This window comes from Podarcis erhardii (genome assembly GCF_964252035.2).
Source record: "Podarcis erhardii genome assembly, chromosome: 2".
In the NCBI taxonomy this organism is placed as follows: domain Eukaryota; kingdom Metazoa; phylum Chordata; class Lepidosauria; order Squamata; family Lacertidae; genus Podarcis; species Podarcis erhardii.
Window position 1 is genome coordinate 74238077 of NC_138498.1, and position 26331 is coordinate 74264407.

The 26331-nt window shown below is 40.9% G+C and overlaps 1 protein-coding gene across 1 annotated transcript in view; it reads left to right on the plus strand.

Annotated features, from left to right (window-relative positions):
* Nucleotides 1-15321: 15321 nt before the first annotated feature.
* The window catches only part of DOCK3 (dedicator of cytokinesis 3), a 141689-nt gene continuing 130679 nt past the window's right edge, over nucleotides 15322-26331 (plus strand). The window contains 1 exon segment of the mRNA XM_081850458.1: nucleotides 15322-15758. Within this exon segment, the coding sequence (XP_081706584.1) occupies nucleotides 15722-15758 (37 nt within the window). The 5' untranslated portion in view covers nucleotides 15322-15721.

The following is a 26331-nucleotide window of genomic DNA, read 5'->3' on the forward strand; positions in this document are numbered from 1 at the left end:
CCTTATTCTTAGCAATTTTATACCCTTGGCCATACAGTGTGATTTTTTTACAGAAAGTAGCTTTAACGCTTTATACAATTATGTGTAACCAACCGCATGTCAAGTGGCCTTAAAGCCTATTTTAAAAATAAATTTAATTCATGTGACAATTTATCAGTGATAACGATAAAAATGTTGTGTGTTGCCTTACTTGTCTAAGCAGATAGTAATTTGCATTTCTGATGTTATGTTACTTGCCATTACTGATTATTTGTGTTTCCTGGAAATAATAGCATTTATTTTAAACTTTATATTGATTTTATTGGTGTTGCACTGAAAATACTGTACCATGTAGATATGCTTATTAAAGAACATACTCATGTAACGGACCTGAGGGTGTTTTATATTCCTTTTACTTTAAAAGCTACATTTCATGCATATACAACATAATTAGAATTCAAAGTTGGTGGTAAATATACGGTTAGTGGCAGGCTTACTGATTAACATGAATCATTCACGTTGAATTTTCAATTTCAAGTTTGGTGCAAAAAATCTAAGAATGTGAATTCACTGCATTGTCCCATTGAATAAAAGTATCTGTGCAGTTTTTGGTTGCCATCTGAACAAGTTTACCCATGAATAAACATGTATATTAACTAATTATATCATTTTCAATGCATTAAAATGAATATTCTCCTATTTTAGATGAAAATTCTGTAATATTCTCATTAATCGAGAATATTCTCGAGAATATTCTCCAAAAGATTATTCCTGATAATTTAACATCACTAAATGCAATCATCTGTCACTTTCTGCTTTGGGGACCTATCAGCCAAAAAAGTGGTAAAACACACACACACACACTACACACATATTGGCAAGTGAGCAACTGTGAAAGAGTTTAACTAAGTAATTCCCCACCCCATATTTGACTGGAGAGTTGTGCCACAGAAAGCTTCCCTTAGAAATAGAACACAAATCTCTAAGAGACCAATCCAATGTATGCCTTCCCAAACATAAATGAAAGTCGTAATTTAGTAGTAAAGTATGTCACTCTAATGCTGTCAACCTCTTAATTATACATATTTTATATATCTACACTCACATAAAAATCCTTTTAAAATCTCTGTTCATTCAGCTTCGAACTTTGTGTACAATTCTTTACTTCCCTTTCCACTTCCCCCCACTGTACACATATTGTGGTATATACAATGTGGCTAGGTGCTACCATTAATATGACTATCACTAATGCAAGCCCTTTCCAGGCCTCACATAGACATATTCAGGGGTTCCACTCCTTTCTAGGCCTCTAGGACACATCCCTTCATGGTGATGGCAAAGTGGATTACATTTAACCTGACACCCATGTACCCACCTGAGGGTTAAGGGAAAGAGCTCAGTACACTTCATATGGAGTGCCCTTCCATGAATACAACTCATAGTGCTGTGTGAGTGGAAGGGAATAGATGACATTTCATCCAGAAAAGAAACCAACTATTTCTCTATTTTAGCGGTCAAGCCAGAATTCTAGTACTCAGAAGGCCACTGTGGGCTTAAAATGCCATCAACTTCCATTTCTCCCATGTATGTCATTTGGGGACACTTTGCTTTGCCTAATGAATAAAAGGGCCAGGTTCTTAACTTCCAGCTAGCTTTATCCTGTAATTCACTTTATTCTCCCACAAAAAAATCAAATACATTTCATTCTGAGGTAGGTGGCTTTTATTCCCATTTTATAGATGGAGAACTAATGAGGCAGTGAGATAGTGATAGACCCGAAACCATACACTGGACCATAAGAAGCTGCCTTATACCAAGTCAGACCATTGGCCTATCTAGCTCGAAACTGTCTACACTGATCATCAGGGTTTCAGACGGGGGGTGTCTCTTAGCCCTGCTTGGAGATGTCTGGGGTTGAAGCTGGGACCTTCTGCAGGCAAGGCAGATGTTCTATCACAGAGCTACAGCTCGTCTTCACCAATTTCAACAGCAGAGGCAGAACTTGAACTCGGGTTCCTCAGGTTGAATTCTCTAGCCACTAGCTATAATGGCCTTTATACCTAAAGAAATTAAGGAACTGCTACCTTAGGATAACTTCCCATATAAAGAAGTCATTTAAGTCCATAAGTAATGATCAGATTTAATCAAATAATGGCATTACTTTAGGTTTATCTGTCTCAGTTTTGCAAAGGCCAATCACTCCATCTTCAAAGGAACCATGAACTACACCCTGTTTCTTCACTGCAGAAAAAGTGCACAGCCACTATTACCTGCAAATATGACAAGTGGCACATATGCTAAACTATTCCCTAAGGACAACCAGATTCTCCTGAAGGAAATTAAGAGTTTGACAGGTTGAAATATGGTTAAGGATAGTAAAAGATGACCTATTAACTAAAATACTCTTTGCAACTGCTCCCAATCAGCCCCTACATGAGTTTCAATCCTTACATTTTCCTTTAATGCTGTAATTGTAGATGGTATTCTCTAGAAGGTAACAAGGAACAGCTGTTATGAGTGAACTCAGGCTAATAAGGTCAAGCAATCTCACAGCAAATTGACATATTGACCTTGCTCCAGGGAAAACCAACTTTAGACAGAAATAAAACCCATACATTAACAAGTAAATCTTTCTAAGCAATAAATATGTGCTGGTATGTCATGTTTCTCTAAATTCTTCATGATTTTTCTCAGATATAATACAAATTGAAAGGGTCAAAAGTGTAAAACTGTTTATTTTCAGTTTTGTTCTTGTTCCTTTTGTTGTAATTAACAATTTATATAGTATTTCTAGGCTGCAATCTAATGTACAGTTATGCAAAAATAATTCACAGTTGAAAGCAGCTGGACTTCTGCATATGCATTTAAGGGTCATTTTCATTTGGATTCATTTGGAGCAGAGAGTATGCAAAACGTTTGTCACTTTTGTTACAACTGTTTAAATTTACCCCCTCCCCCCACATGTTTATATACTGTATATGACACTGGTTAAGCAAGAAGAAAGCAAGAAAGCACACAGGCAGGCAGTGTAGGCAAAGTAGTACCACCAGCCCTGGATCTGGCTCTACCACCAGTTTCAGAAACATAGAACTGTCAACTTCCACCACCATGGCTCAGTTCAAGTTACCTTGCACTCTGAGACAGAATATTGGTTTCGGATTCCATCCTGATAGATAGGTGTGACTTCCATTTCACATACTGGGAATAATTGATAGCTAAAAGAACTATCAATGACAGTTGTGAATAATCAAGGAAAGCATATGGAGAGAGCTACTCTGCATAAGACTTTAACATTGTTCTTGTGTCCCAAGAAGTGTTGGATACTGGAATTAATTTGTACTTAAAGGTTTTTAATAAATGTGCAGGGAATTATTACTAGAAATTTTGGCCAGAATCCAAAGAACTACTTAGGCTCACACGGGAAGCTTGCAAAGCTCAGTGGAAATTTGTTACATTCCACTTAAAATATCACCAATTGCTTTGGAAATTACCATTAGTCTGGGGCTACATGGTGTATATAGCTTTGAATTTAGATTTAAATCTAGTCTTGTCATCTGTTTCTTGTGCAACAAAATTTGGAGAATACAACTAACTGGGTCTAAGAAGGCCTTCTATTTGAAATGATCTGGGCTCAGTCAAACTCACTTGGGTATAACTGGAGGTCTGCTCCTTTCTTCGTGTTTGGTGCCCTCCAGTTATTCCTTTCTCCAAAATCCCCATTTGGCCAAAAAGCACTCTGGGTTACTTTGGGCCTGTCACTATCTTTCAGCCTAACCTATCTTACAGCTTGTTATAAGGTCAAAATTTCATGTGTGGAACTATGTATACTATCTTGCACTCACTGGTAGAAGGGCATGATATAACTACATGATATGATATATTAATAAGTTCTTAAATTCAATTATTTCATACCTATGGTTCCCCACCCTCACCCAATCTATAAACTAGCTACTGCTATTTAGAGTAGACAGTACTGGGCTAGATGGCCAAATAGTCTGACCTTCTGTAAGTCCGCTTCCAGTGTTATAGCTTTCTGTCAAGTTTTAACACGAGAGGTAAAACAAAGGTGTACAAAAATTATCAAATAATTCCCCTCTCTTGAATTACTATGCAAAAAACTGAATGCATTCTTTCCTTATTTGAATTTCTTTCAACATCCTAGACCTGGGGTTGGAAATCTTTTTGGACCCATAGGCACATCTGCAACCACAATAAACTGTTGTGGGCACCACACACATCCTACAACCAAACACAACCCATTCTATTTACTACAACAGAATGCTTCTTTCAAGCCTAATTTCCGTAAAGGTAGTGGGGGGACCCTGTGAGTAAGAAGACAGGCTTCTGTGGACGCACTGGTGACCCTTATCCAAATGTGCCATCTGGGGAAGTAGACATCAGCACAGGGATCAGCAAAGGCTGTGTGCAAGTTCTGGGTGATGGGTATGTTCAAATACTTTCTGGAACTGTTCTGAAAGGCGAGGTAGTCATTATGGTACAGTCTCTACAACAGACCACAGACTGTACAAAATTCTTATACATACAGTGAATGGGAGCATGTGTTGAGGGGCAGCATGGGAGGCAGAAGGTGCTGAGCTGAACCCCTGCCCATGTTTCTCCCAGCCATTTCCCCCCCCCCCTTCCAGAAATTACTTCAAGTCTCAGAGGCCAACTGGGGGAAAAACAGTGTCAGGGTGGGGGATAAGACTCAGCACCCTGCATTTGCACCAGGGAAAGCTATCTCTGTAAGAGGTTATCTTCAAAAGCTGACTCTCCAACAAATGGAGGGAAGAGATGTATGCTTCTCATAGACTAGGGAAATTCCTCCAGTGTTATCAAAAGACCTTTGGATTCACTTTAGATCCCTCAGGTATTTCCACATGAGCAGAACTCCAAAATCCACTTCAAGTTTTGTTTTATGGCCTCTGTACACACCACTGTATTGATGGATTGCTAAAATATATCCCACCATAATTAGGGTAACAACCGCTACATTTTCATTCTCCAAACTCTTATTGATTTAACAGTACAGCAAAACCTGAAACACTCCTAGAGCCTGTGACAGAGAACCTGGACTGAATGACCAGTGAAAGACTGATGTATTACCCTACAGCACTGTAGCCAATATTCACAATCTAGACAGTCTCTTTCATCACTAGTTTCTAGATCTCTCCAGAAGCTCTAGTGCCCATTTCTTCTTTCCTATCTATTCTACAATCCTCCCAATTATCCCAGTGCCATTTGCTTTATTTGCCTATCCCAAAGGAACTCTCACCCAGTATTACCTCTACTGAAAATGTCCTTCAGTGGGCCATCCCTGAGTAAGACAAATTCATATACGTGGGTCCCACTATCCAAACGCTCAGATTGAAATATCCAAACAGCTGGACCTGTGTGTAGCACTCTAAACAAGCAACTTTAAACAAGCCTTACCTTTTTGCATTTTGCTGGTCCGTGGCAACCATTTCGCCAGAAACCATTGCAGGAGGAGGGGGAAGGGGGAGAGATTGGACAAATAAGAGAGCATTCTTTCCTTCTTTGCTTGCCTTTTGCAAGGTTTGAGGATTTCCTGGGTTTTTTCATCATTTTGAGGTCAAAACTCTGTGGTCAGGAACGCATTAGAAATTTCCCTGTAGGATTCAATGGAAATTGTTGACTTGTAATGCAAATGCTCACCTAACTAATGATTTGCTGAGAACATATTGCGTTCGGATAGTAGGATCTAAGTGTAAAATGGCCCTGCAGGAGGTATTGTTACATTCATTCACAACATCTGTTTCAACTTCAAAGTGCAGAATTATTATTCTGTAGTAGTCATTTTCAATCCGGGTTGTTTTCCCTCAATAGAATCATCAAGTGATTCAGAATATTTGGGAATTCTTGCTCTTCCACAGCAGAAATGTCTTTAATTCTTACAGAACCTTCTTATTTCAAGACTACAGATTAGCTGATTATAGGTCTATACCAAATTTCCAGTTTTTAGTTCAGGGGTCATCTAAATGTTTTGATGCCTAATTACTGCTGAGGCTGCACTGTTGTGACATACTATCTCCTTCTGTTGATAGAGTAGTTACCGTATTTACTATAGGTGCATCTGAATCAAATTGTAGATATCTTTGATAATAAAGATTTCACTCAAATACAAACTACTGCAGCAGTGGAAGTTTTAGGTTTTGTTTTTCACACAAGAATTTGCTCTGATGAAATGGAACTTCCCTTTCCTCCCCCAGGCACACCCCAAATCTGTTCTGGGGGTTTCTCCAACCTTCTGAAGCATGTTTAGGGAGGGGGCTCAAGGGATGAAAGGGGAAAGAGGAGAAAGGCAGTGGAAGTTCTGTTGTGCAAGCAAACCTTCTGGCAGGAACAGGACAACCCTTAATTTTGAATTTTAGAAAATATGTAAAAACAACAACAACCCCACCTCATTTTCTTCATCATCCACTAAATACAATATTAACAAATTTTTAAAATGGACATAATCATTTAACCTCCACATCTGGCCTAATCAAAGTAGAAATCAATACTTAAGTCAGTCATGACTAAGTATGATGGGTTAATTGGATGCCATTAATTATATTCCATGAAATCAGAATGGGCTTTATCTTGGCCTTGGATGCTTTAAATATATTTTAATTCCTATTAGTCACTATGTGCAGGATTCAAAAAGGAAGGTTGGATCCAATGGTGGCCACATGCTGCTTAAATCAGTGCTCTTGATCAATCAAGCCAATCAATAAATTTTGAAGGAGCCAATTATTGTATCAAGATAATGGTAAGCTTCTTTTTAAAAAACCAGCCACATTTCACATAATATAAAGACACGCCTTTTTCAAATAACAATAACATGGTTTTTTTACTATTGCAGGAAAATATGCTTTTGCTCATTTATTAATATTTTGTATGTAGCAACACAGAAGGCCTATATCTGATCCCAGGAATACATAAGAATTTCCTAAAGGTTCTGCCTAATTATATTATGCGTTGCTCTTATTTGTTTGTTTGTTCCATTTCCATCAAAGTAGCAAAATTAACATACACAGCATTGGTTTGTTACATATTCGGTGAAGTCACTAGTAACTTAGTGCACACCAGCACCAGGGACAGCTCCTTGTGGCTTATCTTTTTACCCTGAAAATAATTATTGCAAAGAGCTCTATGCTGCTTTTCTTTTCTATAATTTCTGCGAGAGCTGGTGAAATTGGTACACAAATTATTTATACAGCTAACAGTTTTATTTTGGTAGTCTAGGGTCTTAGAGAATGGTTTTGCTTCTACATTCAGGGTACTAGCCAGGATAATGAAGAATTTATCTAAAAATAACTACCATGGAATATTTAATTTAGGAGCAAGACTGCTGTGACTAACATGTGAAAGAGAGAGGCACAAGTGACAGCACAAAAATGAGAAAATATTTTTATGTGACCTTTGCATCCACTGCAAAATTCAATACACCTGCTGCATCTTTACAGTACAGTTCAACACCATGTCTCTAAATAGCAAGATCCTATATTACACAGCTACTAGTGCCTGGAGATTGCTTGATTTTGTGCTGAAAATAAAATTTATTTTCTGTATTCCCTGCTATGATTCACATGTGTGGCACACTACTAAATCAATGTGGAATAAATTCAGTGGCACCGATACTGATGTGATCCAGCCCTCTTAGACATGGAAATTGCATTGGTGGTGGCATCTTTACAATACACACTATTTTAAGTGGTAGAAGGTAGTGTTGGAACTATAAGCAAAGGACATTCTGGAACTCAAGTTTGTTTGTATTCTCAGAAATCTGAAATCAATCCCAAAATTCTTGTTTTAAATTAAATAAATATTAAGGAAGTGCAGCCTTTCAGAAGAACAAAGAGTTGACTGGCATATGTCTGTCTCAGGAAGAATGTGCCTTTGGGTAAAACTGTTGGAGAGTTAGTTATATGTGGCTGTAGACACCAATACGGGAGAGTCATGCTTCGTTGCAACTGGGGCAGATGAAGGTGTCTGGTTGTGCTGACGCAGGTGGACCATGGTGTTTCTTCTCTCTGTGATCCTCCCAGCAATCATTCCTCCTCTGGTCACTGCTGTGGATACACAACTTGACTGACTGTCTCCAGGCACTGTGGTCATCTGCAAGCGATTCCCACACAGTGAGGTTAATGTTGCCAAGCTTCATGTCATGTTTGCAGACATCTTTGTAATGCAGAGTCAGTCCACCAATGGGCCTGGTGCCTGAAGCCAGCTCCTCATGGAGCACATCTTTGGGATCCTGCCATCTTTCATTACGTGGACATGACCAAGGAAGCTTAGACATCACTAAGAAAGTGTGAACATGATGGGGATGTGGGCTTGGGAGAGCACATCTTTGAGAGGTTGTCCTGCCACGTGATGCCCAAAATCTTCCTGACACTGTGCATGTGGAAGGCATTGAGGTGTTGCTCCTGGCAGGTTAACTTCCTCACATCTCAGCCGCAAGCCTGACCTTCATCTTGGTATTCGTCATTAGCATAACATTATCCCATACCCTTTCAGAGAGGCAAACCATAGCTCCCTTGCCAATATGCTTGTCCATCTCAGAGTTGTGGGGAGGTTGCTGGTTATGGAGGAGTCCAGGTAAACAAAATTGCCTATCACCTCAAGCATGTGGGCACCAATGGTGCTACATGGAGTGTCTTCATCAGGCTGACAGTAAGACGGAACTCCATGAAGGCTTGGACAAAACAGCTGATGAGAGCAAATAGTGGGCAGTGAGAAAACCAAAACAAATATTCCTTTGTCAATTCTGAACCTTGTTAGCTGAAATGAAGGAATGAGCAAAATACCAGAGGCTTGCTAGAGCGTGAAGTATCTTTACAGAATGGCGGAAAGTTATTAATATCCAAATCTTTCTTTAATTAAGAAATAAGTACTACTTTGCTCAAACTTGGTAATAGCAACAAAATATTTTTAAAAATTCAGAGTCTTAGAAACTTTGGTTGATTACAGTAGAACCATATTAATTAAAGTCAATTCTGCACAAATATGGGATCTTGCACTTTTCAGCAGATCTACTAAACTGGACTGCATTTCAAATCTAAATGATATAGGACATAGCACAGCACAAAGATTCAGAATAGGTTTCCACAGCAACCTCATTGAGCTCTGTACCCTTCATTCTGTTCATTATATAAATGCAGAACATATATGCTGGGGGGGATATAGTATATGTATCTAAATTGGGTTTCTAAAATAACTACTGAGCAAATTTTACAGTATTCAAAATGGGGAAAAAATGTTACAGAATTTAGTAAACGTAGATATATAATGAGTATAATCCTTATACAATAAATTAGAGAATATACTGTTGTGGTACAGTATTAAATGCAACTTAATTAAATCTAAATAACAAAGTATCTAATCTATATCTATCAATATGCTATCTGGTATAAAGGGGTCAAAGATGAAACTAGAATTAGCATTAAAATAAAACACTTATTAGAGGATGCATAATTGGTCTTTTCTGTAATAAGGAGAATTTAAAAGCCAACATTATAACACACACCCCATCTTTTTATGCACAAGCCCAGTTAAATCAATAAGTGCATGGTTAAGCATTTTCACGATTGGTGTTAACGACTGGTATCAGAATACCAAAGTTAGGGGATTGAAATTTTTCCACATCTGGTTCATATTGCTTAATGATTGATGTAGCAAAAAGTCTCGTTGCAATTCTTATTTGCATTTTACATGTTTGAAATAATGTATATTCCAGGTGATTCCACTTCTGTCCTCCCCACATCAGCCTCTGGACAAAATAGCTCTCAAATGAGTGCCTAATGGGTGGGATGGGCAAAACAGCCTCCAGATGATTCTATTTCTGCCCTCTGTATCCAATGTAATACTGCAAAAAAGCTTTTATATTTCAGAAAGTACATGCATAGTTGAGAAATAACACTGTTTAATAGAAGTTTTGTAATAGAATTCAAACATGCTTATTTCATATTTGGTATTAGTTGCAAATGGAAGAAAATTGTAAGCAAGATTGACAAAAACACTGTTCGTGAGTAGCGCTCTATTTATGAATAGCCTTGTATTCTTGAGTAAGCTCAAGGATCAATAACTATTCTGGGTGTTATTGGAGTTCTATTCAACAAGTTGGAGTATCTTGACAAATGTAGATTTAACACCATGGTTGCAAATAGCAACCCTGGCAGGGATAAAGAGAAGGAAGATGTCAAGTCCTTGTTGGAGGTCACTTTGATCTATCAAGCATCCAGTGTGATTCAGTTGATGCTGAAGTCACCTAGGAGAACAGCAGCAGCAGTAAAAAGGCACAGGGAATAATGGTGTCTAGCCACAATTAGTTATTTCTATACTTAGGACAGACTCCTATTTCTTTGCCCAACTTTCTTCAGACCCTGGATTGCACCCAAAGGTGTGAGAGTGGTAAAATCTGGAGTGAGTAAAAACAGTTATGTGCCTTAGTCAATCCTAAACACATTTACATAATTATACTTATAATAAAGCTATATGGACTCTGCTGCTGGAATTCCCATTGCTTAAATAAACTTTGCATGCATCTTTTTTATTCACAATGAGTTAGCTCAGAAGCTACAGTGCAAAACAAACAAACAACCCTGCTGGTTGCTAGTCTGAAACCAGCAGGCATTGGCTGAAATCATATTTTTTTATTTTCTTGTTTCTATCAGCAGTACTGAATGGCTGTGGGTTTGTTATTATTTGACTGTATTGGTCTGCACATGAAGAACTAGCAGGGAGCTTCAAGGATTTGTCTTACTGTCTGACCTGCTGCCCACACTTAACCTCTGAGCAGGCCACTGTGTGGTCTTTTACACAACATCTGGATTATGCAGTTTAATGTTATTTCAATAACTACATAAACATTACCTGAACTTTGAGATCCACTTCATACTTCTCTTTATGTTGTGTCAGGGACAGATGGGAGGCCCATCTTCACACCTGCCTTTGTGTGGGATGAAAGCCATTCTCAGGAACAATGCTTTCCCCTTGCTTCACTAGCATGCTATGTCAATTTTTCTGATATTGGCATCTGATATAATTCTCCTTCGGTATGCAAGACTTTTTTTGTTGTTGTTGCTGTTAAAAGATGGCACACTAGGAGGCCAAAAATATTGCTGCTGACCTAGTAAAAATTCTCAGCAAATCTGACCCATGATGAGAGCAACTAGATGATAATGGTGATGGTGATTTTATGCCAAACTTTGAGAGCTGCTCTGAACTGACTATCAGCACTTTCAGCTCTGGAAGTGTTGATAATCAGGGACAGAAGAATGGATCCACACATCCCCTCTCAACAACTGATCAATGATAGAAGATCTTTGGATCAGACCCAAACCAATTATTCATCAAAAGCTTTGACTCTAATCAGTGGCTAAAATACAGGGGTGCCAGGGGTGGTGTAGGGTCTGGCCTTTTGGATTTCATTAAAGGGTCCCATACCCTGTCTCTCATAATTTAAGAACTGCATCTACTAGAGCTTAGGAGCAGGCTAGAAGAAGAAGAAGAGTTTGGATTTGATATCCCGCCTTTCACTCCCTTTAAGGAGTCTCAAAGCGGCTAACATTCTCCTTTCCCTTCCTCCCCCAAAACAAACACTCTGTGAGGTGAGTGGGGCTGAGAGACTTCAGAGAAGTGTGACTAGCCCAAGGTCACCCAGCAGCTGCATGTGAAGGAGCGGAGACGCGAACCCGGTTCCCCAGATTACGAGACTACCGCTCTTAACCACTACACCACACTGGCACCACACCACATAACAAGTGTAATAATGTGAAAGCTCTAAAGATTATAGATAACACACACAAAAAGTTAACGCAAGAAGAGCCTTTCTGGATCAGGCACCAGCCCCAACAAATCCAGCATCCTGTTCTCACAGTAATCAACCAGATACCTGTGGGAAACCCACTAGCAAGAGCTGAGCACAAGAGCACTCTCACCTCCTGCTGTTTCTAGCAACTAGTTCAGAAGCATACCACCTCTGACTGTGGAGGCAGAGCATAGTCATCATGGCTAGCAGCCAGTGATAGATTTAACATCAATTAATTTGTCCATTCCTCTTTTAAAGTCATTCAATTTGGTGGCCACCACTACCTCCCGTGGGAGTGAGTTCCATAGTTTAACTCTATGCTGTGCGAAGAAGCACTTTCTTTTACCTGCCCTGAATCTTTCAACATTCAGCATTTCAACAAGTTCTAGACTTCTGAGGATATAAACTTTTCTCTATCCATCTTCTCCATGGCACACACAATGAAATAAACTTCTATCTCGTCACCTCTTTCTACAAAGTTCCAAATGCTGCAACTTTTCCTCAGAGGGGAGTTGCTCTATCTCCTTGATCATTTTGGTTCCTCTTTTCTGAACCTTTTCCAACTCTACAATATTCTTTTTGAGGTGAGATTACCAGAATGGTACACAGTATTACAAATGTGTTCACACCATCAATGTGTATAATGGCATTATGATATCAACAGTTTTATTTCAATCCCTTTCATAATGATCCTTAGCATGGAATTTACTTTTTTTCCACAGCTGCCATACACAAGATCAACATCTTCATCAAGCTATCCATTATGATCCCAAGGTCTCATACGTGGTCAATCACCATCCTTTGAGATCCCATGTGTGTATATGTGAAACAGATTTTTTTGCCCTGACATGCATTGTTTACACTTGTTAACAATGAATTGCATTTGCCATTCTATCTACTGCGCAGTCACTCATTTTTGAGATGTCCTTTTGGAGCTCTTCACAATCTCTCTTTGTTTTAATGAGCCTAAACAATTTAGTATCGTCAGCAGACTTGGCCACCTTAATCACATTTGTGCAGTTATTAATGCAAACAACAAGCCTTATCTTGTCTGACTGATGACCACAGTTAAAGGTCCTCTAGCTCCTTTGCTAGGCCACTCCTTATGTTTCTGAAACAAACACATCTGCAGAGAAAATAACTCTGGTGCTGGTGGCATTGCACTCAGAAATCACTGTTAGAGCTTGACACAGCTTCCAAAAGATTAAGGCTGCAATCCGAAGAACTGTTATAAGCGAGTAAATTCCACTGAACTCAGTAGGCCTTACTTTTGATAAAGAAAGCATTCATAGGCTCAGGCTTAATGGATGTCATCCTTCAACATTTAGAGTACTCTGAAAAACAGGGTAGGAGTCTACTATTGCTGTTTTATTCTATTAAAGGTCCACTGTTAGTGGAACAGACTAGTGACTGGGCCTGGGCCAGTTCAGTGCCAGGCATTTATAAAATATATTATGAGTGTCAATGGAAAATTCTAGGTGTTTCTTCTTCCACTGCACCTGTTTTTGTTTTATTTCTAGTTAGATGGTGCACAATGTATGGAGCTTGAAAAATAATTTGCATTATATGAGAGAGCTGTATTGGCAAGGTAGGAAGCGGTAACAGGAACAAAGACATTTTGGTGACAAGGAATTAAGGCTTCCTGACCCTGTTTATTTGATGTTTAAATACTGTATATTTTATTTTATTTATGACTATGGCTATTGATTTACAGAACTGCAGATTTTCCTCATAAAGTCAAGCTTTATGTACAGTCATAATAACTGTGTGTAGATTGGATGGCAGGCAGTGTAGATATTCCAGCAGACAAATTTGGCAAGTTTTTGGAATCAGAAAGCTGGAGATGAGGGCATGTCATTATATATCAGCATGTTGCCACTACTTTTTTTTAAAAAAACACATTTATTATTAGAAAAACACAATCCATAATCTAAAAACCCAGATTAAGGAGTCCTGAACCCCAATTCTTCTTGTGTAGTAGGATACTACAGAATGTCTGTAATTTCAATTACAGATGCTATTATTATTCCACTGTTATCCCACTTGGTGCCATAGAATTTCACCCTTGATGACACTGTTTCTACACTATAATTTATTAATCCACTGTAGATCCTGTCATCATTTGCCTTATTCTACATCCAGTCATATCCCTGCTCTTCCAATCTACAGCCTACCACTCTATTGTCACCCTCTTCTGGATCCTGACATTTCATTATGTTGTTATAAGCCCAGATGTCATTCTTCCAAAAAAGATGTCCATTATTTCATAGGCATCACCACTCTACAAACGCTGACATTCAACAATCATATCACACTGGAAATTACCATTCAAATGTTAGTCCATCGTATATATCCTGCTATTTTGTTCGGGTTCCATTTCAGAACTCCAATATAATGGTTTTCTAGATAAGCTTTACCATGGCAGCACCATTGAAAATCCTATGAGTCACTCTACAAACCATCATTGCTCCTCATATTCCCTCAACCACACTGAAGTTCCACTCCAGATGCTTTCATTACACTTAGTACTACTCATGCATTCTTCATCAGTTCCCACAATTTTATTCTAGATTAGCCATTCTTTCACATCTGACCTTGTCATTTCATCCAAGCCCCATTCCACACACTGTATTATGAACTCTTCTTGTTGCGCCTGCTGTTCTTCTGTCCATATATTCCAGATGCTGCTATTCCAAACCATACTCTCTGTTCATTGCTATGCCAGCAGCTATGCTCTTATGCCAGACACTAAGCGCTGCGCTGGCACTCTGTTCAGTGGCAGTCCACTGTGAGTGCCCAGTTTCTCTCTAGACATTGGTTGGTGAGTTAGTTTCGCTCTATCACACACAGAGGGTGTTTTCACTGGCTATGCCAGTGGCACCTGTGCTGCCACAGCACCTCAGGCAAGTAGTTTTACCCCTTCCCGCCCTGTCGAAGAGACCCTTTTCCTTTTATTCCTTTTAGGGCCAGCCTGGAAATTCAGGTAATTGTGCTGCGCAGCATTTCCCCACAAGGGTTTAAAAGATGCATTGCTATCACGTAGAGTGACATTTAAGGAAAGCCCCGCCAACTTTTGCAATCTAAGGATTTGCCACGACAAACAAATGTCCTGAATTAATTTCTCTTTCCTCCCCCGCCTCCCCAAATCCATTGGCTCGCTTGTACAGTACATAAGGAGACGAAGTCTTGTGCATATGATGTCTTGTGAAGGGAGGGCATGGATTTTTAACGGTTCACCCGGCCGCCAGCTTACCTCACGGTGGCGTCGTCGGTGCCTCCGAGGCAGAAGCGCTTCTTCGGGGAAGGCGCCCTCGCGCGCCCTCCCTCTCTCCCGCTCCTCTCCTTGCCAGCAGGTACCTGAGGAGAGGCTGGCCGAGGCCGCGCGGGAAGGCTGGCACCGAAAGCATCCGCGCATGCGCCCGCCTGGCAAGTGGGTGGGCGCGCGAGCCCTTCAGCAGCTACCGCGGCGGCGGCGGTGGCGGCGACAACAACAGCAGCGGCGGCGGCGGAGGCAGCTGAGGAGGCGGCGGAGGGACTGCCGGTGCCTTATTCAGAAGGGGAGGCCGGGAGAAGGGAAAGGGCCGCCCTGGATTAAAGGCGGAGGAGAGCCGACCTGAGAGCGGGGTGGGGGAGAGAGAGCCCTGCGCTGAGGAATCTGCCGCTGCCTCTCCAGGGAAGAGGCGCTTCTGCTTCCCCTCGCCCTCCTCCGCCTGCAGCCGCCCCGCGCACCTGCCTGGCCTGTGGGAAGACGGGAAGACGTCGCCGCCGCCCCAGCCGCGGTGCCCGGGGGGCTGTGCGGAGCAGCGTCCCCGGGCACACCAGGAGAAGCCGCCTCCGCTCGCCCATGAGCACCGCGGCTCCGGAGCGCCGCCGCCGCTCTGGCCGGGGGCAGCCGGCTGCAGGAGCGCACCCGGCGGGGGCGGCAGCATGTGGACCCCGACGGAGGAGGAAAAATACGGCGTGGGTAGGTGCCGCCGGGGCACTTCTCCTTCGGCCCCCGCTCCTTCTCTTCCCTACCCCCCCCCCCCGCCCCGCGGCGCGCTGGGATGGTCGGTGGGGAGGGGATGTTGCCTCTCCCGAGGTAGAATAATGACAATTCCCCGTGCGGGGGCGGGGTAGTTGGCGGCGTTGATGCGTATTCCCTGTTGCGCGCCTTGCCTCCGCCTTGCACTTTTGAGGCGCTCTGTGTGTGTGTGTGTGTGTGTGTGGCTCTCGGCGAGCCCAACTTGATTCTTTGTCAGAAAATGGCGTTTTGGGGATGGTGTCGGGGGTGTCGGAGAAAATGCGGGGTTGCTGCTGTTGGATGGCTTGAGCAGCCATGCGCCTGCCTCTCTCTCTCTCTCTCTCTCTCTCTCTCTCTCTTTCTTTTGGGAAACCGTGGCGTGTGCAGCGTTATTCGTCTCTCTGCTGCAGCCCGTATCTTTCTCTCTCTCTCTCTGCTCCCCATTAGGCTTCTTTGCTCTTCCATCGCAAGATGGAATGAGAAAAAAGCGGCTGTGGCGGGAGGATAAGAGAAAGGGGGGGGGGAGAGAGCCCTTTTATTTTCCGCGTTGGTTGAACAGGTTGCGTTTCCGAAATAAAGATGGACATCGGTGCTGTCGGTGGGGTCCGCTGTGGGAGGAATCCGGGTAGGCTTCTGGCTCCAGTGTCGTAGCAGCTGGAGTGGATAGGAAAATCAGCCGTGTGGTGTATTCGCGTATTTGTGGAGGGGTGAAATGCAGGCTGCCTTAGGCAGTGTTAAGGAAATAAGCAGGAACCCAGTCCCATCTTTTTTTAAACACACTTAATTCGTGCAAAGCCCGTCTTTTTATCGGTGGTCTAGGACGCTCTTGTGAGGGTTGAAGATGAGGAATTAGGACTGTACCGTCGTTAGGGGGCGCCAATCACGCACCTGCTCTGAGTCAGTCGTTGGATAACCCAAACGCAACTTGCTATACTTAAAAAAAACCCCAATAACGTGCAAACAACAAAAAGTCCTTTGGCCTACGGATACAAAACTACGGCGAATATAATACTTTAGGCTGGTCTTATCAACTAACACGGATATCCACCCCTATATAAAATTAAAAGGCTCATTTTTATTAATATATGCATGTTTTAGTTTATTTTGGGGACTGGTGTCCTTAGTTTTGGGTTCTCTTTCAACGTACTCTTGTTTCAGATGGTGGTTTTAAAACGCAAACACCGAATGCTGCTGTGGTGCAGGTGGCAGAAGAGAATCAAAATTATGATGTCGTGTGCTGTAGGTTTAGCAGATCAGATGACTTCTTTCCCCCTGATTCCCCCCTCCCCCCACACTTGGTTTCTGTGTGTATTCCTGAAGATTTGCTTAGGTAAATTATATTTTTGGCTAAGTAAATGTTTCCATATTGATTTAGAGCATCAATATCATGTACTGTTTATTACCCAGTAAATGGTTAATCACATGTAATCATTCATATTTAAATATCCTCTGTTTTATAATAATAGAAAAATCCAGGATGTACTAATACCAAGAAGATGCAGTTTTTAATGCAACAGCTGAACTTTAGGAAGCATGCAGGATGAGCAGGAAGCATAACTATAGCATAATGAATTGTACAGTGTGACATTAGTTAACACAGTAATAACTCTATAAGACAAACTGTTATTGCAACTAAAGGCTAAAATCAAGAAAATAAAAATTGAGAAATTCCTACCAATGATGACCATGGTAGTTTTAACATAAGGTAGTCAAAAAGATATTGAGGACTAAACATCATACTACTTCTTTCAGCCCACAAACAGTTAATAATTGGCATTCATAAAAGAGAATAACCAGTGATTAAAGCCATAGTTTAAATATACAATTTATTTTCAACAGCCCCAATAAATACTAAATCTAAAAAGTTAGTCCAAGGTATTTAGAAACATTTTTCTCAAGATGGATGGGCAGCTGTTGAATTTTGGTGTACTATTCTTTTTACTGTCTCATGTTGCAATGCAGTGTTAAAGATTCTCTAGTAGCTTTGGAGGCTGAAATTCTCACTTTTGTGCCCTTTTCTTTGTTTTTAAATTATCCCTGCTTTGTTTCTTACTCTCCATACAACACAGAGACTATACCAATATCCCCTAGGAATCTAACTATCCTTCCCAGCCCTCCCCCATTAAACACTGTTGACTTCTGAAAAATGATTTCAGTTTCAAATTAATACTATGTGTTGTAAGAGAGTCTAGCAAAGCCATCAGTTTCTAGCTTTCTGCAATCTCTGGTTTAGGCTGTACTAAAGGGTCAAAAATGAATTCTCAGAACTCAGCAAAAAATGTACTGGTTTGTATAATTTGATTGCTGCTGAACAAAAATCTTTCCCCCATACTTTACATTGCTGATGTTTTTAATAACCCCCCCCCCAACAGAAAACAGGCAATCTCCCTTTTCACCTGCATCTGGGCCATATGTAATGCTTCCTTATTTATCCAGGCTTTGGTTGATAGTTTTCTGAAGTTTTTACGCTGCTGGATTTAACTGCATTCTTCAATACATTATAGTGCTGTTTTAAATTGTTTTAATTAAATTGTATTATTTATATATGCCCCTGGCTCCCTTTGGAGAGGTTGTAAATTCATTTAATATTTCAAATTTATATGTAAAAAAATGTATGTTACCAATGGTTATTAGCTTGGAAGTTTAAGACGATATTTTTAATGTGGACATATATTCACAATGCCTAGCATCCAAAATTGCACTCCTGAGTGAACAATTTATGCCAACTCCTCCTTCCATCTGCAGCCCCTTTTACCATTCCCACAGGTCCCCCAACTCAAGGAGGGCAAGGGACTGGGAAATAGGAACACCACATTCTGTGATTAGGAACGCTGTTCTTTTCAAATTAGGGCAGTTAAGATTCAAGTGAATGAGCTTGTAATGAAAAAGTGTCTGACTTCCTTCTGAAACATAAAACCTGTTTTGATATATAAAGATAAATATTACCCCCACATATGATTTCAACTGCTAAGTGTTGAGCTACACAATGAGCCAAGGTGCATTTTGCAGCTGTTACTGGACTATTCTCATTTCAGATTGAAGGTATGGGAATTGCATGAATGAATAGTCTTCTTTTTCAACTGTTCATATAGAAAATGTGTATGACAGAGGGATAGGATGGAGAGGAGTTTCAACTGCATATGTAAAAGGAAGCATTTCAAAGCTTCTTCTTTTTTACTATGAAGTAAGCTCAAGGTCTGCATCCTTTCCTAGGCTTGGTTCCAAAGACTTTTTAAGATTACCCAAGAGGCTTGCACTAGCCCAGGGGAGTGTTTGACTTTTCTTTGAACATCTGATCTCTGTGCCACACCACAGATATTTTTGAAACTCCCATACTCTGTGTTATAGGCAGCTGTATGTGAAAAAGATACATCCAAAAACTAGATCCTTTGGGTCATGGTCTTCCCCATTAAGATATGCTAGCTTCCTTGGACCTTGTGGCTTACATCTTAGGTCTTTCTGCATAGGCCTCTGAAAATAGGACTTTGTGTTTACTTTTTAAGTAGAATGAAATTCTCCACTGAAAATGCATATTTCAAAATACTCAGGAAAACTTGGTTGATCCCTACTTGGAAATCTTAGCAGGTGGATAATTTTGCATTTACCCATTTAGATTACTCCACACAGTGCATAATTATTGAATCTACTGGGATGGCTTCAAAAGGTGATCAAAAAAAATAATGAAGTTAGATCTATTATTGTTGATGAATAACCATGCTGGTATGCTCTGCTTTTGAGTTCCTCAAATGATTGGTCAGTAGAGGAAAGAGGATGCTTGGTCTATTCTTGTGAGCCACATCTCTTTCTAGGTCTTTGGATATGTTTCACCTCCTCCCCCTTTTAAAAGTTAAAGACAAAAGCACTTGTTTTGTAGAGCTGAAGTTTACATCTTCTCTACAATGGTGATCAAGATGAGAGTAGTCCTAGTAATAGATGTCTAAATGAATCTTGGCTATGCATTTGTAATTCAGTGTTCTTTAAGTCTAGAGCACTGCATTGTTTTAGTTTACATAGGTACAGGTATTATATTATAGCTCACATTGATATTAAACTAGGATAACTTATGATGTATTTTCTTGACAAAACAATAAAATATTAAGCCAAAATGCCTGCATTTTAGATTGCAATCCTGCGCATGTTTGTCTTGTCTATTACACACAGGCTTTCCTCTGAATAAACATGAACAGGATTGCTCATTAAATTTATATCTTGGTATAGAGAAACTAATGTTTTACAGTACTGTCTTATATAATCGCAAGTTAGCATTCAAATTGCAACTTTTTGTTGCACAGTAAAGTGATCTAAAATGTTAATGTTTTGTGGGTGGCTTTTTCTGGGGTGGTTAAAATGTTTGTTCGTTTATAACAATTTATATACTGCTGGTAAAAGATACTTCTAACCATTGAGGCAACCTGAGCCTCCAAGGACAAAGATGGATCAAGGAGTACCTTCAAACTCTGAACTTGTTATTTCAGAGGGAGTGAAATCCCACCCAGAACAAGCCAATCTCCCAGACATGGGAGCCACCAACCCATAGTGCCTCCACATTCACAGAGTTCCAGTTCAGTTCATTCACCCTCATTGTCTACCATGTTACCCAGACAATGATCCAGATCTTGCACAGCTTCTCCTGACCCTACCAGTGGTTTCATATTGATGTGAGTTGTTTAGACACCAGGCAGTAGAAATCCCTGGGGTCCCAAAGAGCTGTTGTTTCCCACCTCCCCTTTAATGCGTGCTGCCTCACTTTATAGGCAAAAACTCAATAGGTAAGCCTTTTTCATAAAGAAATAGTTAAGGGGAAAGTTTCACCATGATTGTGTTCCCTCTAATTTAGTGTTATGCCATGCCCCCAATGCAGCTATTTTGTGACTGGAACCCCCAGCATCCTCAAAATTCAAAATGTCCCCCCTCTTCCTTATAGGGTGGCAACCCCTGCTCAACTTCAAACTCACATTCTACAATACCATATCTAGAAGACCTGTTTATCATACTCCCTTTACTAACGCGCAAGCTACCATGCACCAATAAGGAAGCCTCCCAAAATTAAAATATTACTTATATATAAATGTAAATATTATTTATATTTAAATGTTATTTTGTGTTTTCCCTTTCTAAGAACTTTTGCATTTTACAAGGTTTGTTTCTTTTTGAAGCACAGGGCACTGGAAACTTAACGGTGTGTGTTTGATACTTAGTTCGTCTGCAAGTAAGTAGAAGTAGTCACAAAACAACATTAGCAACCCAGAACCTGCTTCTCCCGTTCACCTACAAACTCAAAACAACTTATGCCTTTTCCACCTCTGCCTTATCAATTACATTTTAGAAAATGCCTTTTCAGGAACCATAAGTTCATTTTCAGATGTTTATATCTGGTTCAAATTTCCAGATAATTAATCTGTTCAAGGGAGTACTACATAACCCAAGTGACCCAAGTGATCATTTCCAGCCCTCGATTTGTAGCATGGTCTCATGTGAACCTACCCCTTAAAAAACAGGAGCATGTGGGGCTTCATCAGCTTTCAGATTACATCTGTGGCTTATTTCCAGAGGAGTAGCTTGCAGTAAAAACAGCAAAGAGTCTTGTGGCACTTTAAAGACTAAAAAAAAAACCTCCTGTGCATAAACTTCCACGGTTGTGTAAATTGCTTGCAATACTTCCACCCAAAATGGAGAAAGGCTTCCTGCCAGAAGTCTCATGCTTTGTTTTGTAAACAATGCCTTCATCTTTCCAGAGTAACTGAAATCCAGTTAATTGCAACAGCATTAGAACAAGCTCTTATCTCTTGTCAGGCTCTTGCTTGCCCTGAGGCTCAGTCATTAGCAAAGGTTAGTAATGAGTTGTTAATGCATGAAGAATGTCCATCTTCAGTTGCAGAGTTCTGCTGTGAGCAGTTGCTTGTTTTAAAATGTGAAGAGATTGATGTTTTTAGCTCAGGCTACTTGGGATTATGAAGAGAGAATTGGAATACAAGCTTTACTCAAGTGTGGTGATGGAGATCTTTTTTTACGTGTACTTTTTGAAGTCTGGTATTCTTATCATAGCTGTCAACCGTCCCTTATTTGGCGGGAAAGTCCCTTATCCCAGAGCCGTGTCCCGCTGCTGCCCCTTATTGATGATGTCCCTTAAATTTCCCGGGTTCCAAAGGAAGCAGCTCCTCTCCCTCCCTCCCTGCCGGTCAGGGAGGAGGGAGGCTCCAACTGTGTTGCTTGGCTGCGTTGCTCACCCAATAAGGAGTCTAAGAACGACTGGGGGGTGGAGCTTGCATTCCTTCTGCCGATCAAATCGGCCGCGTTGCCTGGGCACTCGCCTTTACTCAGTGCTTCCCAGCGGAGAGGTGACGGTGGTTTTCCTTGCTGCATCCCCTTTGCCGGGTTGCTGCGCTGTGGGAACCACCGCTTGAGGCTTCGTTTGGCTGCTGGCTGGGCTTTCTGCCTTTGGCTCAGAGGGGCTCAGAAATTGAACATACCTGTGCTCTGAAAATCCCTTATTTTGGCTGCTGATCCCTTATTTTCGAGGCTGCTGGTCCCTTATTTTCAAATCTCTAAGTTGACAGCTATGATTCTTATATGCTTAGAGACATGGGCGTAGGCAGAGGGGGGCAGGGGGGCAGCTGCCCCCTCAAATAAAATAAGTAAATAAAAAGGTTTAACTAATTGACCAATTGTGTTACAAATAACTTTGTTCTAACCCCCCCCCAACATAATGCCTGCCCCCCCCCACAAATCCTGGCTATGTCCATGTTTAGAGACCCCTTAGTTTATTATTGGACGCGGGTGGCGCTGTGGGTTAAACCACAGAGCCTAGGACTTGCTGATCAGAAGGTCGGCAGTTCAAATCCCCACGATGGGGTGAGCTCCCGTTGCTCGGTCCCTGCTCCTGCCAACCTAGCAGTTCAAAAGCACATCAAAGCGCAAGTAGATAAATAGGTACCGCTCTGGCGGGAAGGTAAAACGGTGTTTCTGTGCACTGCTCTGGTTCGCCAGAAGCGGCTTAGTCATGCTGGCCACATGACCCGTAAGCTGTACGCCGGCTCCCTCAGCCAATAAAGCGAGATGAGTGCCGCAACCCCAGAGTTGGCCACGACTGGACCTAATGGTCAGGGGTCCCTTTACCTTTACCTTTAGTTTATTATTGGCATGTTCTATGGCTGAGCTCTGCCAGGTTGGAAAGCAAGTTTTGGGGAAGAGTACTCAGCAATTCCTGATTTATGTTAAGCATTTAAAATTGGAGATGGGGAACACAGGTACTTTAGGGATTATTATTTTTTCTGGCACTAGCTTCTGTGGACTATATTCCATATCATCAGATGCAGGAACTGTAGTCCATGAAATTTTACATCATAATAAATTTGTAAGTCCTTAAGTTGACATATGACTTGTTTTTGGTTCAGTGTACTAATATGGCTACTCCTCTGAACACTGTAATTGTAGGTATTCCTGTAAGGTATTCCATTTATCTTTTATCCATTTGAACATGTGGAAGGGTATTAGAGTCCCCTTGTGTTTGTTTTTCCCCCCTCCTTCTTTTTGTGTGTTTGTGTGTGCTTAAAATAGCTCATCAGAAAGGGAAAATGTGAACTTTTAAGAGTTAATTCAGCACAGAAAAATACAAGAAACCCTTTATTACATAAGGATTTTAAGTGTCTGAGGCTGGAATATTTTCTGCATTTTGAAAACATTCTTTTTTATCGGACATAGTAGGGGACAGGATCTAATGACATATTGTTGTGTTATGCAGTTATTCTGTGTGCCACTTTGAAAGGTGGTTTTACAACCTTTCAGTAAACATAAATAAATGTAATTGGGTACCCTACTCCAAGCTCTTGGAAGCATATATTTATTGTAAGAAGCTTACACTCCTTTTGAGTGTTTTCTTCAGGTAAATTTAGGCTAGTTGAGATGTAGTGGCATAACTGCTGCCCAGCTACCGCCAAACCAGATTTAAGGTTGCTGTATCTATTTATAAAGTTTTGAACAGTTTAGGTGCAAATTATCTTTTGGACCACCTAAACCCTTATATCCCAACTTGATCACTGGGATCATCTGCAGGAGTATCATTGGCTGTCCCCTGAGTTGGCAGTGGCAGAACCGGGCGGGGGGGAATTCAAGGGGGGGGGGCAAAAATTTCTGGGGAGGTGCACAGGGAGAGTAAAATGGAGGGAAGTATCTACCACTTTGATAGATACTGCCCATAGTGTTATGTTTTCTATAGTTAATTTTGCACCTAGCCTAGGGGGTATAATTAAACTCAGAATGTGTGAAAACACTGTGTAGTATAGTGGGTGGACATGTATTGGACAAGGATTCCTGGAGACTCACTTTTAAATCCTCTCTCAGCCTTGAAGCTCCTTGCGTGACCTTGGGCCCTTCACTTTCTTTTAGTTAAATCTACTTCATAGAGTTATTATGACGATAAATGGGGAAAGTACCATATATACTGCCTTAAGCTGCTTGGAGAAAAGGTGGGATAGAAATGTAATGGGAAAGTTATAATTGCTTTTATACTACCAGTTGGCTACAGAAGATTTAAGCAAAGGTTAGCAGAGTGTAGCTACTCTACTAGTAATTGTAGGCTCTTCATACCTGCTCCCAATTTAAGCATATTTCTGTTGGTAGCGGCAGGACTGGTCTCCTTGCATTTTCTCAACCTCCTGGTAAGTATTTGATGACCCAAGGGGTTTTTTCTGGGCAGGGAGGAACCTCCCACTGGTCCCATTGGAACCCTTATACAAATTGCTATGAATATACTCTTTAATTCTTTTTAATATAAATTTTATTTGGTAGCTTAAATATAATCTTGCTATTTTTAAGAGAGTTAATGGATCATTACATTACATAATTCAGTGCAGTTAACAATTAGCTTACATTTTGCAATTAGCTACATACGAGTTATATATATATATAATGTGTGTGTGTGTGTGTGTGTGTTGTGCTTGTTCAGCTTGGTAAAAATGTCTACTTGCATCTCATCACTCTGTTCTGGCCATGAATAACTGATTTAATAACTGATTTTTCTCATCTAGCTTTTCCTTCCACTCCCCTTTCTTTGTGTGTCTTGTCTTTTTTTCGTCTGTAAGCCTCTCCCTCTCTTTCTCTTGATGTGAGCAGCTTTGGAAGACAGTTCAGATAGTAAATGCTTGTGTATTATTATTTGTTATTAGATAGTTATTCTACCATTCCTCCCAAAGTTGTTCAGGGTGGCATGCACCAAAACAGTAAAAACAATATAATTCAGTTTAAATAAATAAATAAATCACACAATGTTCTAAATACATGCCATTGTGATAATAATGCCATTGTGATACTTGCTCTCTTATCCATGCACAAGAGGTAAGTATCCGCAGGTTTGAAGAAAACTGAAGATTTTTAAAAGAAGGGGGTGGAACCCAAAATGGCCCAATGAGAAGCTTGCTTGGTGGTTGTGGAATTCTAGCTGGATAAGGGTGGGGGGGGCATAGAAAACCCGGGGGATGTAATTGAGCACCCTGCAAGAGGAAATGACTGGCTGGGATCCTGAACAGGAGCATTCTACAGTGCAACATTTTCTTGCATAAACCACTTGCGATGTTCTGTGTCTGAATTCCTTAGTGGGTAAGTGGGGCAGAGGACACAGACGTTATTCGGAGGAAGTATGTCAGGAGTTTTCTCTAATAGTGTGCTGGTCTGGGACTCTCCTGCAATGCAGTGAGATTATATGATTGCCTTTCTACAATTTGAGTTTTGTTGTAGACATTGTTATGTTGCCTGTGATGGTCAGTAAAATGGGTGCTGCTGGCAGGTGTTAGCGCCAAAGAGCAAACACAGTTGCATAGTAGCTTCAGTTGGTGGCTGTATTTCTACTCTGTGGGTTGTATCCAGTGTTATTCATACTCAGAATAAACCTTTTGAAATTAACGGAGAAAACTAACAAGTCCATTAATTTCAATGGTCTACTCTGAATTAAATTTTGTTATAGACAACCCTGCAGCATTTCAGTTCATCAAATAATTGTGGAAGAATATTTGGGTTCTCCAGTGGTTGTTCAAATAGCCCACATTTTTTGAACAACTTGAAAATATTAGTTCATTTCAATTTTGTGTTCTGTCTACAATACCTGACTTGCACATCAGTCTTTTCCCTAAACATAATCTTTGTGATTCGAGGACCCGCCCCCTGCTTGGGAATAATAAAGACACGTGGACACAGTATATTAGGTTAATGGGCTAGAAAAGGCCACAACTTTATTGATTACAGCATGTGAGAGGTATTGGATTAGGCATTGGACAACAGCAAATTTTGACTCCACCCACTCGGAGAGGAGTGAGTCTGACGAGGGTTAACCACCAGTAGGGGGAGCCTGTTGATGCAAATACAACTATAAGTTCTCCCCTGATGTCACCGGGGGTCGTGCTATGGCCCCCAGCCACACAGGGCATCGGACAGGATCCACGATCGCCGGATTCTTTTAACGGAATACCCATAAGTGAAGGAGTAGGCGATGGCCACACCTTGCCCTTCCATACACCAACAACACATTCCAATGCCTAACCGC